The sequence below is a fragment of the Peromyscus leucopus genome, chromosome 12, assembly GCF_004664715.2.
Source record: "Peromyscus leucopus breed LL Stock chromosome 12, UCI_PerLeu_2.1, whole genome shotgun sequence".
Lineage (NCBI taxonomy): Eukaryota > Metazoa > Chordata > Mammalia > Rodentia > Cricetidae > Peromyscus > Peromyscus leucopus.
Genome location: NC_051073.1, coordinates 70,276,408 through 70,291,520, shown reverse-complemented (window position 1 = coordinate 70,291,520; position 15,113 = coordinate 70,276,408). Strand labels below are relative to the sequence as shown.

The 15,113-nt window shown below is 42.3% G+C and overlaps 1 protein-coding gene across 1 annotated transcript in view; it reads left to right on the top strand.

Annotated features, from left to right (window-relative positions):
- Tprg1 (tumor protein p63 regulated 1) overlaps positions 1-15,113 on the top strand; it is a 138,435-nt gene that overhangs the window by 19,781 nt on the left and 103,541 nt on the right. Inside the window, exon 2 of the mRNA XM_028875161.2 lies at positions 11,338-11,568. Within this exon, the coding sequence (XP_028730994.1) occupies positions 11,347-11,568 (222 nt within the window). The 5' untranslated portion in view covers positions 11,338-11,346. The remainder of the gene's footprint in view (positions 1-11,337; positions 11,569-15,113) is intronic.

The following is a 15,113-nucleotide window of genomic DNA, read 5'->3' as shown; positions in this document are numbered from 1 at the left end:
AGGAGTGGATATGGGTGCTGGGAGGACAGAAGGGAAGGGAAACTGTAGTCAGTATGTAAAAACAAAATAAGCAAACAAAACAAACAAACAAAAACAACAGAAGCATTAGAAAAAATAAATAAAATCCTGCTGTGTTTGAAGAGAAGAAAAGATCTGCCCTGGGTCTGAGTTATCATCCTTGGCTGCCTGTTTGGACCTCTCTGCTCTCTTTTCACTAGTATGTGAAGACCTGAGTCCTATCCACGAACCAGAACCAACACCAGAGCCAACATCTTGGCTAGTTGCTTGCTTATAGCTTTGGCACTGCATTTTTTCCTGCCTCCCTTTTGTGTGTACAGGATGGAAAGAAGTCTGGTGATTGACTTAGGCTGCATTATCTTCATCACCACAGTGCTTTGCAAATGCTTCAGCCAGTTACAAAGTAGGACACCTGAGTGAAGTCGCTCAACTCTATTCCTGGGTTATTGAAGGACTTCTTTCTACTTTGGGTTACAAATATTTTCTGCCACATGTCCTCTGTCTAAAAAGTCCCTGTGTAGGTCTGTATTAGTATCTCCATCTAGAGTTTATATTTATAGGGCTGTGAAGGGAAGAATTGGAGAGACCTCAGTATGTAAGTGAAATAGACATATTAAATAAACATGCAGCCAATGAAGAGCTTGTTAGCTTGGAAAGAAAGAAGTGAGAAATGGATAGATGGTGTCATGTTGGATTGAACACAAATAGGACTTACTTCTCTATGACCTCTAAGTCTTTAATTTAATGAAACCCTTGAGAGAACTAGACTCTTTATGGTGCTGAACTTGATTCTATGTTTGTATCTACTGGGAGGGAACTTTTGAGGCAGATATGGTGGGATGAAGACAGACATAAAGGAACATAGAGGAATTCTCATTTGAGTCCTATCAGAGACATTTTCCACCAAGCATAATCAGCTCTTCAAGAGCAGTGCTCAGAGTTGGCCCGCTGACATCTGCTTGCACATACCATATTATCTGCTGTCCTTGGCACACTTCCTCACACCTTGTCACACCTCCTCACACCTTGGCACATCTCCCACCTCTGTCGGGAATGTCCTCAGCCCGTCCTCTAATGGGTGGTTAGTTCTGAGGCACCTTTCTCCGCATCTCTTACTCTCTCCACCCATCACTGATACTCTCTTCTTCCCTTCCCATCATGTTTCATACATGCCACCATGACTCAGTCATCAAAGGCTGTCATTGTCTACTTATCTGCTGTAGACAGGAGCCTGTGACAGGAGACTGTGTAGGAGAGCTTCCTGTGCATGCCTTCCTACTGCTTAGTCTACAGGTAGTCACTGAGCACTCATTATGTTCTGTATAGCACACACATTGCACAGAAACAGGCAGGATACTCATCCACCAGCAAAGCTGTCTCCTGCCCATACCAATTACTGGACCATGAAAATGAGTGCAGCACATGACCTGCTCTGGAGGTGCTCATGACTCACAACTGAAGACAAGAGAGAGAACAATGGCTCTAGAACATTTCAATCAATACCAAAGTGCTGTCATAACCCAGATTAAAAAAGAAGTGGAAATGCTCTCGAAGATGTGTAGGAAAAGGAATCTCTAAGATCAATATTCTCAACTCTACAAAATCCCCGTCACATAGTTTTGAGAAAACCCCCAAGCATTAATGTCTTATGAGATTCTCAACAGACCTCTCAATTCGTTGCTACTTTGGATGCAGGAATAGATATGGAGGTGCTACCCCAACACTGTGGCATGATGGAATGACCTGCTCTCCACTGTTGGTGTCTCTAGCAGCTCTGGTCCATGTGGGTTTCCACCTGTGCAGAGGGAACAGAGGGCAGTGCCCCAGAATCTCCATGGTGAACATCCAAATTGATGACCATCTCCATAGTCTTCTCCCTGCCTCTGACCTCATAGCATTTACATGTCAGGAGAATCTCCTGGATATCTCTGTGGGCTTATAACCATGCAATTCAGGGCAATCTTGTAAAGTCATTGAGCTGGAAGGAAATTTATTGAGTGCCTTTGTTTACGCACTTGAAAGGGTGAGGTGGACGTTCCACAAAAGATACATGGATCCATTTTCAGTAAAATGGGTTTGGAGACTGGATGCCCCTTTCACTCACCTTGCAGACCTCTTCAGTAGTTTCCAGAAGCACAATTCACATTCACTGGGTCTGGCCCCTCTTTTTGTCCAGACCGCGGAAGTGAGGAAGTGACGTACTTGGTCATGGTCACTGTGAATGCAGCCCACGTTCCTCGGTGGCTCTGTGTTTCTCTCGCTCGACAGCTGTGCTGAGATGGAAGGACAGGTGCAGAGCCTCAGTCTGACTCAGGAAGGACCGGGAGAGATGAGACCCTCCTTCAACTCATCCTGCCCCGGGACACGGCATCCTTGCTAGCGTGCTATCACTAATTCACAAAATGTGAAATTGTGAAGAATCCATCGCCAATATTCTTATCTCCACTGGCACAGAAACGAGCTTGCTGGAGAGCTGCGAGGTGCTGGAGTGCTATTGTTTATCCAGCACACATCCCTCGGCTGCTTGCACAAGGACTCAGAAAGGCTGCACACATAAATTCACATAAATTACCTTTACAAAATGTCAAAATTAAAAGTGGATTTTTAGTTTGGGGATGTGCCTGGAGAATGTTAACCCCTTCATGGAGATAGCTGTGCCGTCACTGGGGAGTACAGTCGACACCTTTGAGTGCAGCACACAGCCCAGGAGCAAGCACTCATGTTCTCTCCCCTACCATGCACACACCAACCTGAGGAAAAGGAATAGTTCTAGCAAACAAGCTGAAGACTTCTCTAAGGTCTAAGTCTACCCGTGAGTGTTCTTTGGGTTGTGATATTGTTGTCCTATGATGCCTGAAATTTGACTTTTATTGTCTGTACTTAACGTTTTAAAATGAATCAGTTGCAAGTTCTCAAGAGACACATGATTCCCTTGGGCCTCATTTTTTTCTCATTTTCAAAAATGAGGACATTTGTTCACTCTCCAGAATTCATGCTCAGTGTTAATCCCATGGGTGCCGTTTTAAGAAGTGGCATCTTTGTCCCTTGCAGATGGCACTACTGCCTTAAAAAAGGGCGAGAGCTAACTAGCCAGGCCCTTTCACCCTTTCTGGCTCTGGTGCCATGGTAGGGCACTGCTTGGCCCCTTCTCAGAATGTAATACCCAGTTTCTTCATCTTGGACTTCCCATCTGGAACTATGAGAATAATTTTCTGTTGTTCTTAAGTTATACAGCTTCGGGAAATTTGTTATAGCAGACTGAATAGACTGATACAGTGGTAGATAAATAGATGAGTGCTGGTCATGAGGAAGAGCCTCTATGTTTCAAAATAAATTCAAACTTAGATGATAAAGATGCCCACGCCTGGGCTTTTTAAAAACCTTATGTGACTTTATAAGATATCAGTAAAGAGGCAACACAGTGAATGAGAGCACATGCAGCCTCACCAGGCAGGCAGTCCCGAAAGCTAAGAACTCTGAAGACAGAATCATGCTGACTTTGAGAAGGGGCTGGTAAGAGAACAGCTCTGAGTTACACCAGGATCTCAGGTTAATGTCAGTCTTGTGTGCTTCATCCGAATTATGATATATTTTTCTTATATCCAAAGTGTTTTGTTCATTCGTTCATTTCATTGAACTCTTGTGAGAGGAAATGTTCCCAAGTCCCCTTGATACGATTTTGCCTCAAGTCCTAGCCAACCAAATGTGGCTGGTTACTCCTTTCCAGCTAATCCATTTTCAGAATAGTTACTCATCCATTTCCCCGAGAAACAAATGTGTTCTGGGATCAACACACTGCCTCTGCTTTTGATGTTAAATGAGAAAGCAAGGATTGTGTCAGATCATGTAGCTTCCGTACAGGAGAGAACTTCCGGGATGTAGAACAACCTATAGGATAAAACAAGAGGAAATCCCTGCTGGGAGGGTGTTTCTCACTCTGATGGTCAAGAGTGGAGAACCTGAGTGGAACATCCAATAGAAATGTGAAGAGTGGGCTGTAGATGTGAGCCAGGGAAGCATATAATCTCAGTAGGCCCAAGAGCCGGATGCTTTGGAGGGTCTCACCATTGTAATACTATTGCTATGAGTTGAGGCCGAAGAGATGCTCAGTGGTTAAAACCACTTTATCAAACCAGAGGACCCTGGTTTGATTCCAAGCTGCCACAATCATCTGTAATTCCAGTTCCCAGAGATTCGAAGCCCTCATTTGGCCTTGGTGGGATCCTGCATGCAGGTGGTGCTTATGAATTCATACAAGCATACACACATGCACATAAAATTAAAAAAAAACAAATTAGTTAAACTTAAAAAAATTATAAGTCTATGTCTTGAAATGTTTCCTCTCTGGGCCCCGATTTTGAGGTACTAGAAAAGCTTCAGCCTACAGGACTGTCTGTGAGTTGCCGTGGAGAAACTGCAGATGGGTCCCGCTTTGTGGACCAATGTCTCCAATCCCATGACTGCCAGAGGGCCTCCAAAGCTTCTTTTAGAGACTCCTCCTTTGTATCCTCCCCCTTTTTCTTTGTGAATGGAGCCCAGGTCCTGCACACGACAGGCAAGTTTTGAACTTCAGCTAAATTTCACTGCTTAAAGAATAGGGATGAACTAGAGTCCTGAAGATGATGAGGGCCAAGGAAGATGAGGACCATGGAAGATGAGGACCATGGAAGATGAGGGCCAGGGAAGATGAGGACCATGGAAGATGAGAGCCTTGACTTTCTGTTCTAATTCTAGAAGCTACATGACCTTGAGCAGATCCTTTATCTCAGCAGTTCTCTGCCAATGTTTACAAAATGAAAGAGTTGAATCAGATGATAATCCTCTAGTCATAATTTATGCTCTACATGATCCTGCAATACTAGATAAAGCTTTAGAGAGATAATTGAAGTCTTGTATAGATATAGTTATACTTAGATGAAGATTTGGAAGTAACTTATCTACATATTATATATATCTATACATACATGCACACACATATATATGTGAAATTAGCTCCGTTTTTTCTAACAACTGAGAGATTCAGACTTTTATTATCCAACCAAAAGAAAGGAGCATTTCTTTGGAAAGTGCTTAGCATTTATTTCTATATGTATTTATATAGTTACAGAAGCAGCAGTAAGGTTACTTAACTCAATCTTTAGAAAAGCAAAAATTCTCTGCTAATCCCCCTACATCAATGAATCTGAACCATCTTTATTCAAATGCCGATTGCTGCTTTACATATTTTGGTTTTATTTTTCATTTTTGTTTTTTGTTTGTTTGTTTTTGCTGTTGTTGAGTTTTTTGTTTGTTTTGTTTTGTTTTACTCAAGAGCCGATGTTCTCTAGTCTCATGTTACTGCTCTAGCTTTTTGGATATTTTTAATGTCTGTCAAGTATCAGTTGGGTGTCCATAGGTGTCTTTGACTATTATATGTTTAGGTAGTTCCACCCAGAACAAGCAAGGAATATTGCAAACCTTCCTTTCTTAGGTGATTTTCATTATACAGATTCCCTAGAATGAGAAGATTTGGCCAACAGTTGCCACATCACATTTTTGCTAAGCCCTAAGGGTTTAGCTCCCTACAGTACTGTGCTGCTTCTACTCAGGCACTAAAGGCTGAGATAAATTTATTAGAGCATCTCATGGAACAATGGATCCTTTCCAGTTCTGAGAGGCTCTCAACAGGTCTATCGCCAGGCAATATTTGCACAGCAGAAGCAATGGGTCATTTGATTGAGGCTGGATTTGTTACTGGTATTGATGTAGGTCCTTTTAGTATTTCAGGGTATGCAGTGTTCCTAAGCAGAGACAAGAGGGCACTTTCTATTGACTTGGCAGTTCTTGGGACTAAGGGCTCAGGGACCTTATGGGATGCTTCAGCAGGTACCTGCCCTCCTCTACCTAGAGTGGGGAGGTTGCAAAAGAAATTTATTCCCTGTCCTTGGAGTTGTCCTCAGGGTGGTTGCTGGGCATTCCAATTCCAATCAGGAAGCCTAGCTCCACGTTCCAAGGTTTATGGCTTTAAGAATGCAAATGGAGCTGAGAGTTTCCTCAGTTCCTGGATCTCAGACAGTTCCATCTCCAAAGTGCTGCCTTCCCCAAGTGTTTCCAGAGAAGACAGCCTGAGGGAGAGGAAGTGGTGCTAATTAAATCCTCCCTCTGTTTTCCAGGCACAGGAGCTTCTAGCAGATGTCTGTTGTTAGGCGTGTGTTCACAGAGTGCACACATACAGAAGCAGGCTTCCCTTCCCAGTGACACAAACCTTCCTTCATGGGAACTTTGGAAATGCGTTTCCTTCCAACACCCACTGTGAAGGAGGTGGCCAACCTGCATAAATAGAGTACAGAACTGCTAGCAAAGGCCAAAGTGCCTCTCTGTCTCTCTCTGCCTGCCTCTGTCTCTCTGTCTCTCTGCTCCCCGCCTCTCTCCTGCTTCTCCATACCTTTTGTTCTCACAATAAGGGCCAATTTCTGCCTTTGGGAACCTGCTTTTCAAACATTACCTGGATATTCGAGGAAGGCCTTCCTGTGAGCAGGACCCTGGGCATTATGGTGGGCAAGCTGGACTCAAAAGCATGTCAGCAGAACTGCCAAGTACGCCTTAGGTGGTGCCTCCCTACTCTGCATCCTTAGAAGGATGTGTGTGGAGGAATCAAGACTGCCCAGGTTGTGAGGGTCAGCTAAGATAAACTTGAATGTGAGCTGCTGACGATGGCAATCCACGCATTTCACCAACTGTATTTCCTTCTGACTTCAACCCCCTCAGAGTGACATCCACAGTCACCAGAGACGGTTCTGTTTACTCCTACCATCCTGACATAATTGCTAATGGCATCATCTTACGCCAAAATACTTAAGAGTTAGGCAATGCACTCGGGTTACTTTAAGTGGAGAGATGTGAACAAAGTCTATTTACCTCCAACAGGGCTCCAACAGCTGACCAGAGAACTGATGCCATCCTAGTCTACCTTGGTGGAGTTTATTGGATGGAATTACTTAGGGTAGCACAGGCGAGGTTTCACTTCCGAGGAGTATGGTTGGCTCCAAGTCAGTGGCATCAGAAAAGCCCAGCCTAGCATGAAAGCTACAGAGCTCACTGCACAACTTGCTGGTTGCTTGGCTGCCTGGAAAGTCCCCTCCCCCAGCTGTTGTTACTCTTATAAAACCTTGGCTAGGAGCCTTGTGACTTTATAACTTTCTGAGCTTCCCTAGCCTTGGAAGCTGTATGAGCTTCTCTCCTCCCTCCCACAGACAATGTTTCAATTAGGAGGCAAGGGCTCTACAACGCGCTGTGTGATCATGCTATTTTTACCTCTCTTGAATGTTCTAGTTTGTCTCAATTTTCAGGGTGAAAATATGCTGGCAAACGAGGCTTCCCCCCCCCCCCATACTTTCTGGCATTTCACAAGAACTGAGGAAATGGAATTAGAGCCACCTTTTATTTGATTAAGAACATAGAGGCAGCTCTGAGAATAAGATGTCATTCCCAATGGTGAACTAGACATGAAGCCTGCTTCCAGAACACATTAGTAGCTGACCTCCTGTAAGGACGATTGGACAACTGGACAAAGTACCTAGGTGTAGGCAATGCCTTTATATGGCTTTCTTGCACTCCTAGAATATGGAGCACTAGATCAGGCAGACTTTAAACTGGGCCTGCATGTTTCTTCTATTTTCTCCTAATTTAAAAAAAAAAGCTTTACAGATAGAAATCAAGTTATCATTTTTATTTAAATGCTAAGTGATTATTTTCTTAGCACCCAGAGACACAGAGACTGAAAATGAGAGAGGTAGCAACGGCATTATCATGAAGAGAGAACTACCTTTAACATCTTATTGTTTTTTTTTTTTTTCAGTTTCAGATATTGGCCAGCCATATACACATTAGCAAATACATGTGTAGTAGTTTCTTCCTTGCTCTCTGATCGATTTTAAGACAATCAAACATTATGATTCATGTATGATAACTTTCTGTTTCCATAAAATATATTTTGGATATCCTTCTATGATAAAGTGTATTTCATACTTTAATGGCTGCATTGTGTTTGACTCTAAGGCCTGTTCTCTACTAGTAGATACTTAGTTTCATTTCAATTATTTGGTATTAAATCCAATTAATTGAATTTATGTGTGTGTGTGTGTGTGTGTGTGTGTGTGTGTGTGTGTGTGTGTGTGTGAATGCTTGACGTTACTCTATGTCAGGGAGGCCATGGGTGACTATTGAGAGTCAGGGTGTAGGCCCACCAGGAGGCAACCCCCCTGGTGGATAATTCTCTGGTAGACAAGGCACCTGAGACCACAGGCCCTGGAACATCTTTTTCTTCTGCTGCGCCTTTGCATGCTTGCTGTTGCTGTCTCTGACATCAGGAATGGCTGAATTGGGTGTGGGGAAATTCCCCACTGCCTGTAAGGTAATGTGTTTATCTCATGGAAATATCCTGTCTTACTGGGCATTTTTACCTGTGAATTATTATGGAGATGACTTCCTCCCTAAGATGTACTGTCTAATTGATAACGATGTTAGCTTATACAGAGCTCTGATGAATATAAGTATATACAAGGATATGTTTCACAGCTAAGCCCTATGAGTTCCACTTAAGGAGCTGCTTTAGGTCACAGCTCATTTTAATGATTAAGGATAATAATTGAAATTTCTTGGGAGCCAAACTGGCTCTAATTCTCTTTTTTTTTTTTTTTTTTTTTTTGTGGTTTTTCGAGACAGGGTTTCTCTGTGTAGCTTTGCGCCTTTCCTGGAGCTCACTTGGTAGCCCAGGCTGGCCTCAAACTCACAGAGATCCGCCTGCCTCTGCCTCCCGAGTGCTGGGATTAAAGGCGTGCGCCACCAACGCCCGGCTCTAATTCTCTTAATGATGAACAGATGCAGTCACTAGTTTTCAGTGTGCATCATTTTGCTAAAACTAAGTCTTCTAATAATTTCAGGTTAGATCAGATGTTTTGATAATAACTTTAAGATGAAAAAAAAACCCATAGAGAACAACCTAATGGCTATACTCATAGCTGAGGTTAAGAAATACAAAGTAGCCCAACTGTTATGTTGACCAAAGGTGATGATTAACCCCTTATACCCATTCCTGCCCTCAGTCCCCTGATATAAGAAACTAGTGATAGATTGATATACACCCTAAAGAGCTGAAGTACAGCTGACTAATTGCCATTTATGTGCAAAAGTTTAAATTTGTGATTCCTTTAGGATTCCTTTTAAGATTAACTTTCTAGATAGACAGTAGAATGTTTGATTCTTTCTTTGTAGCCACAGTACACAGCCTGCCAGCAAGGGAGTGGGCTGTGAAAAGCTGCTTTCTGTCTGCTCATGTTCTGCTGATCTGCAATAAGTTACTTAGACATAAATGTATATGGAATATTAGGATGATTTTTTTTTTTTAATCGTGTAAGGGAGATGAAAAACATGCCACCTGTACTCCATAGGAATTTACTAAAATCACTGTATGGGATAGAGATTAGAATGAACAGATGGTTTTTAGAAGTACCTTGACCTTAAAGAATCCTTGTGAAAAACAATGATTGTTTTGCTGAGGGGGCATTATAGCCATCTTATGGCCTTGGTCACATGATACCTCAGGTACACCTGAGCCTCTAGTATTATTGTGTATTGTAAACCATGCTTAATAAAAGACTAGAGTCGTAGAGGCATGTAATGCTTCCCTTCAGTAAGACATCTTAATTAAGGTTAGGAACCTTAGTATGAGGAAATACCTTATGTAACAATTGATAAATACATTTTTGTATGGCTGTGAGGGACCCCAGCCCAATCCAGCCCAGTCAGTTCATCAGAAGAGGCTGATAAATAAAGAAGAAAATGATCAAGAGAATGTATGTGTGTCTTTTCCCTAAGCCCCTCAGAAAGAACAGTGTTAGCTTTGCCAGCACTGTGGATTCCCTTTGATCCCTGAGCTGCATAGAGGCTGGCCCACTAGACAGCACTAAGTATTTCTCTACTAGTCATAATTGTTCGTAGTACAGCTCTGAAAGGAAAGGTATCTTAGCAGTCAGGTGCCAAGGAATATCACAAAACCACACCACCCAATAAACCTCACACGAGAGATTTATTGGGAAAGACATGAGAGGGTGGCCGCCTCTGCTTGGGTGAAAAGCAGCAGGGAACTGAACAGGAGGCAGACTACTATATAGGGTTTCTTGGGGGCAAAGCCTTCCAGGGTGGAGATTTCCAGGTTGGGGATTGGTGGGATTTCAAGTTGTAAGCTTGAGGCAAACCTGGGGATTGGTGAGTTTTCAAACTGGAAACTGGGACCTTTTATCCTACAATAAATTGTGATGAGAGAACTTACGTACCTGGAACAGATGGTGTTTTGTGTGTGTGTGTGTGTGTGTGTGTGTGTGTGTGTGTGTGTGTGTGTGTGTGTGTGTGTATGTGTGTGTGTGTGTCTTTGGACATTTTTAAAAACTATTTCCTTACAATACAATTTTACAATTGGAACATTCGATCTGAAAATATCCCAGTTCTAGGTGTCGTGTCTTAGTCAGTGTTCTGTTGTTGCAAAGAGACATGGTGACCACAGCAAACCTTGTAAAAGGAACCATTTAATTGGGGCTTGTTGACAGCTTCAGAAGCTTAGTTCATTCTCATGTTGGGCAACATGGGGGCCCACAGGCAAACATGGTGCTGGAGAAGTAGCTGAGAGGTCTACATCTGGATCCACAGGCAGCAGGAAGAGAGAGAGAGACACTGGGCCTGACTTGGGCTTTTTGAAATCTCGAAACCCACCCCCCAGTGACACACTTCCTCCATCGAGGCCACACCTCCTAATCCTTTTCAGGTAGCTCCACTTCCAGATGACTAAACATTCAAATATATGAGCCTATAGGGGAAATTCTTATTCAGACCAACACATGTCCTCATACCAATCCCTGGAGCTGACCAGGAGCTACATTATCACTCCTTTTCACTCTTAAATATAAACAAGGCCAGGTAGAGTTTTAGACAAAAATGCTAGGAAATCGAGAAGAGGAATTACCTGGCAGTAATTTCATGCTATATTTCCCTTGTTCAGCTTATGATCTGGTATTAGAGTTGAGGGAATGGAATGACTCACAGACTCCTTTTCTCTGTCCTGAGAGTTCCCACTTCTCGATTCTGGTGAAGGCCCTGCACACAGATGGCATTTAGATGTTTATGCTCCTGTGTGATCCACTGGTGCCTCTCTTTGATCAAAGTTTGGCTGTTTCCTTTTAGGGAAGATCTTTTGCTGTAGATCTTTTGTCATAACCTCATTTTCCATAGCCAGGATACAGATGGCATGTTTTATCCTCTACTGAAAAGATTGTTTGTTTGTTTTAGGCTAAAGACATGTCAACAATCGGGAGCTTTGAAGGGTTCCAGCCAGTGTCTCTGAAGCAAGAGGGAGATGACCAACCCTCCGAGACTGACCACTTGTCCACGAATGTGGGAGACTCAGGCAAGAAACCAGGACCAAGGCAGATTTCAAGACAACCAAGTGTGACTAAATCGACCCTTTACCCTAATCCTTATCACCAGCCCTATGCTTCGCGCAAGTACTTTGCTACACGGGTAAAATCATGATTTTAAATACTGTTTACAATTTTCTTTTGAAATCTTACTATCTTTTCTATATTGCATTTGCCAAGTGTTAGATATTTATGAACCTTCTGTAATAGTGGCTACGATGCTCATGTAGTTGCCCTTAACCCCATTGTACTGATGAAGGGTGTAACTTCAGAGAAGGCAAGTCTCTGGGTTTATCTCTCAGGAAGGCTCAAGGATATATATATATATATATATATATATATATATACATATACACACATATATACATACATATACATATATACATATACATATATATATATAACATATATACATTATATATATATATGTAGCTAGAGTTTTCCTGCCTTGCCCACAGTCAGTACAAATCTTTGTTACCTGCCAGTCCCATAGCCACTCAGACCCAACCAAGTAAACACAGAGACTTATATTGCTTACAAACTGTATGGCCATAAATCTATACCTTGCCATGTGGCTCATGGCATCTTCACATGCTGCTTGTCCTGGCAGCGGCTGGCAGTGACTCCTTCTGCCTTCCTGTTCTTTTTTTCTCCTCTCTGTTAGTCACGCCTATACTTCCTGCCTAGCCACTGGCCAATCAATGTTTTATTTATTGACCAATCAGAGCAACACATTTGCCATACAGAACATCCCACAGCACCACAGCACTCCCCCTCCCCCCTTTTTTTTTCAAAAAGGAAGATTTTAACCTTAACAAAGTAAAATTACATATAATTTGGGAATTTGGGCGTAGTTTCTCTTACTACTTCCTGCTGGAAGGGGGTGCTATATCTTATGGGGACACAAAGAAAATTTTAGGATTATGGAATAGTCCATGAGGCTGTATTGTCTGAGCCAGTTGCCTTCAAACCATTCTGGATGTTGGATCATCTGGGCCATGGTATCATCAGAGACCTTTCAGGGGATCTTGGCTGGTCAAACCTGATGTATCTTAATCTGGAACAAATCCATAGCCTCTGGCTTTCTGTGGGAGCAAATGCAGAGCCTTATTTCCAAAGCAACACATCCTTACATCCAAATTTTGAAGTCAAGGTATCTTTAAAATATACATATTTGTTTAACTCAACATCTTTTACGATCAAATGTTTTTCTGCAGTTAAAAATCCCAAAGACAACACAATCCAGATTCTCTGTGTAATATTCATCTTTACGTGGCTTATTTTTTATATTAATTTTATTGTCTCTTTAAAGACTTTATTTTTTAAAACTATGTATTTGTTTATATAACTGTATATATCACCTTTTTTTGTCTCTTTCAAGCCTACGTATATATTACACACATTGTAAACTATTACATCTGAATCTGTCTTATTGTGAATCTATTCCTTTAAAATGCAGCATTTGTAAGACTAAAACGGCGCTATGGCTGCTGGCTCCACCCACCTCAGCTTCCCAACATGGCAGTGGTACAATTATCACCAGCTCTGGGAGCTATTGTTGGTCTATGCTTTTATCTAAGCAGTGTGTAGCCCAGAAACCTCTTTTTTTTTTATTTGTACTAGCAAAGGCTAAATCCACCATGCAGCTTAATGTGCCACTTGCAGAGGCCTCATTCCCGCCATACTGCAGGTCGAGCCGGCAAGCTGCTCATTTGAGAGAGACAATTAGGAAGCTGTTTTTTAGCTCTGTTTTAGAATCTTTTCTCAGGTTTTAGGTGGAAACTCTTGCCATCTCGTTGGGTGCCATTTGTAGCTAGAGTTTTCCTGCCTTGCCCACAGTCAGGACAAATCTTTGTCACCTGCCAGTCCCACAGCCGCTCAGACCCAACCAAATAAACACAGAGACTTATATTGTTTACAAACTGTATGGCCATGGCAGGCTTCTTGCTAACTGTTCTTATAGCTTAAATTAATCCATTTCCATAAATCTATACCTTGCCATGTGGCTCATGGCTTACCGGCATCTTCACATGCGACTTGTCTTGGCGGCGGCTGGCAGTGATTCCTTCTGCCTTCCTGTTCTTTCTTTTCTCCTCTCTGTTAGTCCCGCCTATACTTCCTGCCTAGCCACTGGCCAATCAGTGTTTTATTCATTGACCAATCAGAGCAACACATTTGCCATACAGAACATCCCACAGCATATATATATTATACATTTGTATGCATAGTCCTCCAGTGATGCCAAATCTGGCCACAAAGAATTAATGTTTAATGACTAAAGAATCTGTAACACAGTAGTTGGAATGTAAAGCTGTGAACTCGTTGTTGGGTAAAAGACATAGACAGTGAAGTGGAAAGTGGTGCTGAGTCTGAGCTGAATCTCAGGATGAATGCTAGGATGCTGGTGTTGTATCATGGGAACAAGAACTTGAAACTTTCAATTCGTAACTGCAGCATTGGACACGATAAATAAATGGATGAGGAAAAGACTTATGTACTGGGTATAAAAAGTCTGCTGCATTAAGTTTCTAGCATTTTGATCAAGTAGAAAGTACTTCCTGGATTTCTTATCTCTTTGTTGATTTGATTTTTTTTGTGCTTCCTGATCTTTTGCAGTCCTCCAAAGTTCTTATGCATACAGTAGCCATAATCTATTTGGGGGGGGGGGTGATAGGGGAATGTGAACTATAACAATAAAGACAGTTCTCATGAATACATGGGACATCTTTTGTTGAAAAATAACCTCTCTCCCTTTCTTTCTCTCTTTTTTCCTTCCTTCCTTTCCTCCTCCTCCTCCTCCTCCTCCTCCTCCTCCTCCTCCTCCTTCTTCTCTCTCTCTCTCTCTCTCTCTCTCTCTCTCTCTCTCTCTCTCTCTCTCTCTCTCTCAAGAGTGTTGTATACCAGGGCAGAGGACAACTTGTGGAAGTTGATTCTGGCCTTCCACTTTGAGACAGGATCTTTCTTGTGGGGTGCCTCTGCTCTAGTGCACACTCCATGCCGGCTAGATTGAAGACTTCTGGCCAGTTCTCTTGTCTCCACCTCCCACCTTGCAAAGGAGGTGCTGGAGTTACATATGTGTCCCCCAGCACTGAGGTTTTTGTGTGGTTTCTGGAGATCACACTCAACTTCTCTGATTTGTGTAGCTGGTGCTTTTATCTGATTAGCCCTCTCTCTGGCCCTTCAAAACATATTTTTCAACTCAATATTATAAGTAAGTGGAGGTCAAGAATTTGAGACTATTTACAAAGCTTAATGAATCCAGATTTGGTGGCTTTAAAGATATATACCTTTGTTTAAGATAAAAGTTCTAACTAAAGCAACTGAATGTGTGAGTGTGTATGCATATTTGTGTATTTAAACATTATGTAGACTCCTATGTGCAAGGCACTTTGGTAGGTATCTGTGTTTGTGTGAGTGTTTTTGCATATGTCAAGCATATGGTCTGTTTTCCAAACTATGTGAACTTTATTGAATATGCAAAGTTAAGTTGAGATGGAACTGCAAAGGAAATGTAAGCATCCTTTGGAGTTGGGGGAGCTTGATTTGGACGCTGACAGGGTTTGATGAGAAAATACAGAGCTGTGGTGCAGAATAGGGGCCCAGCGATGGGAGCTGGTGCAGCTATGGAAGCGGGCTGAAAAGCCTACG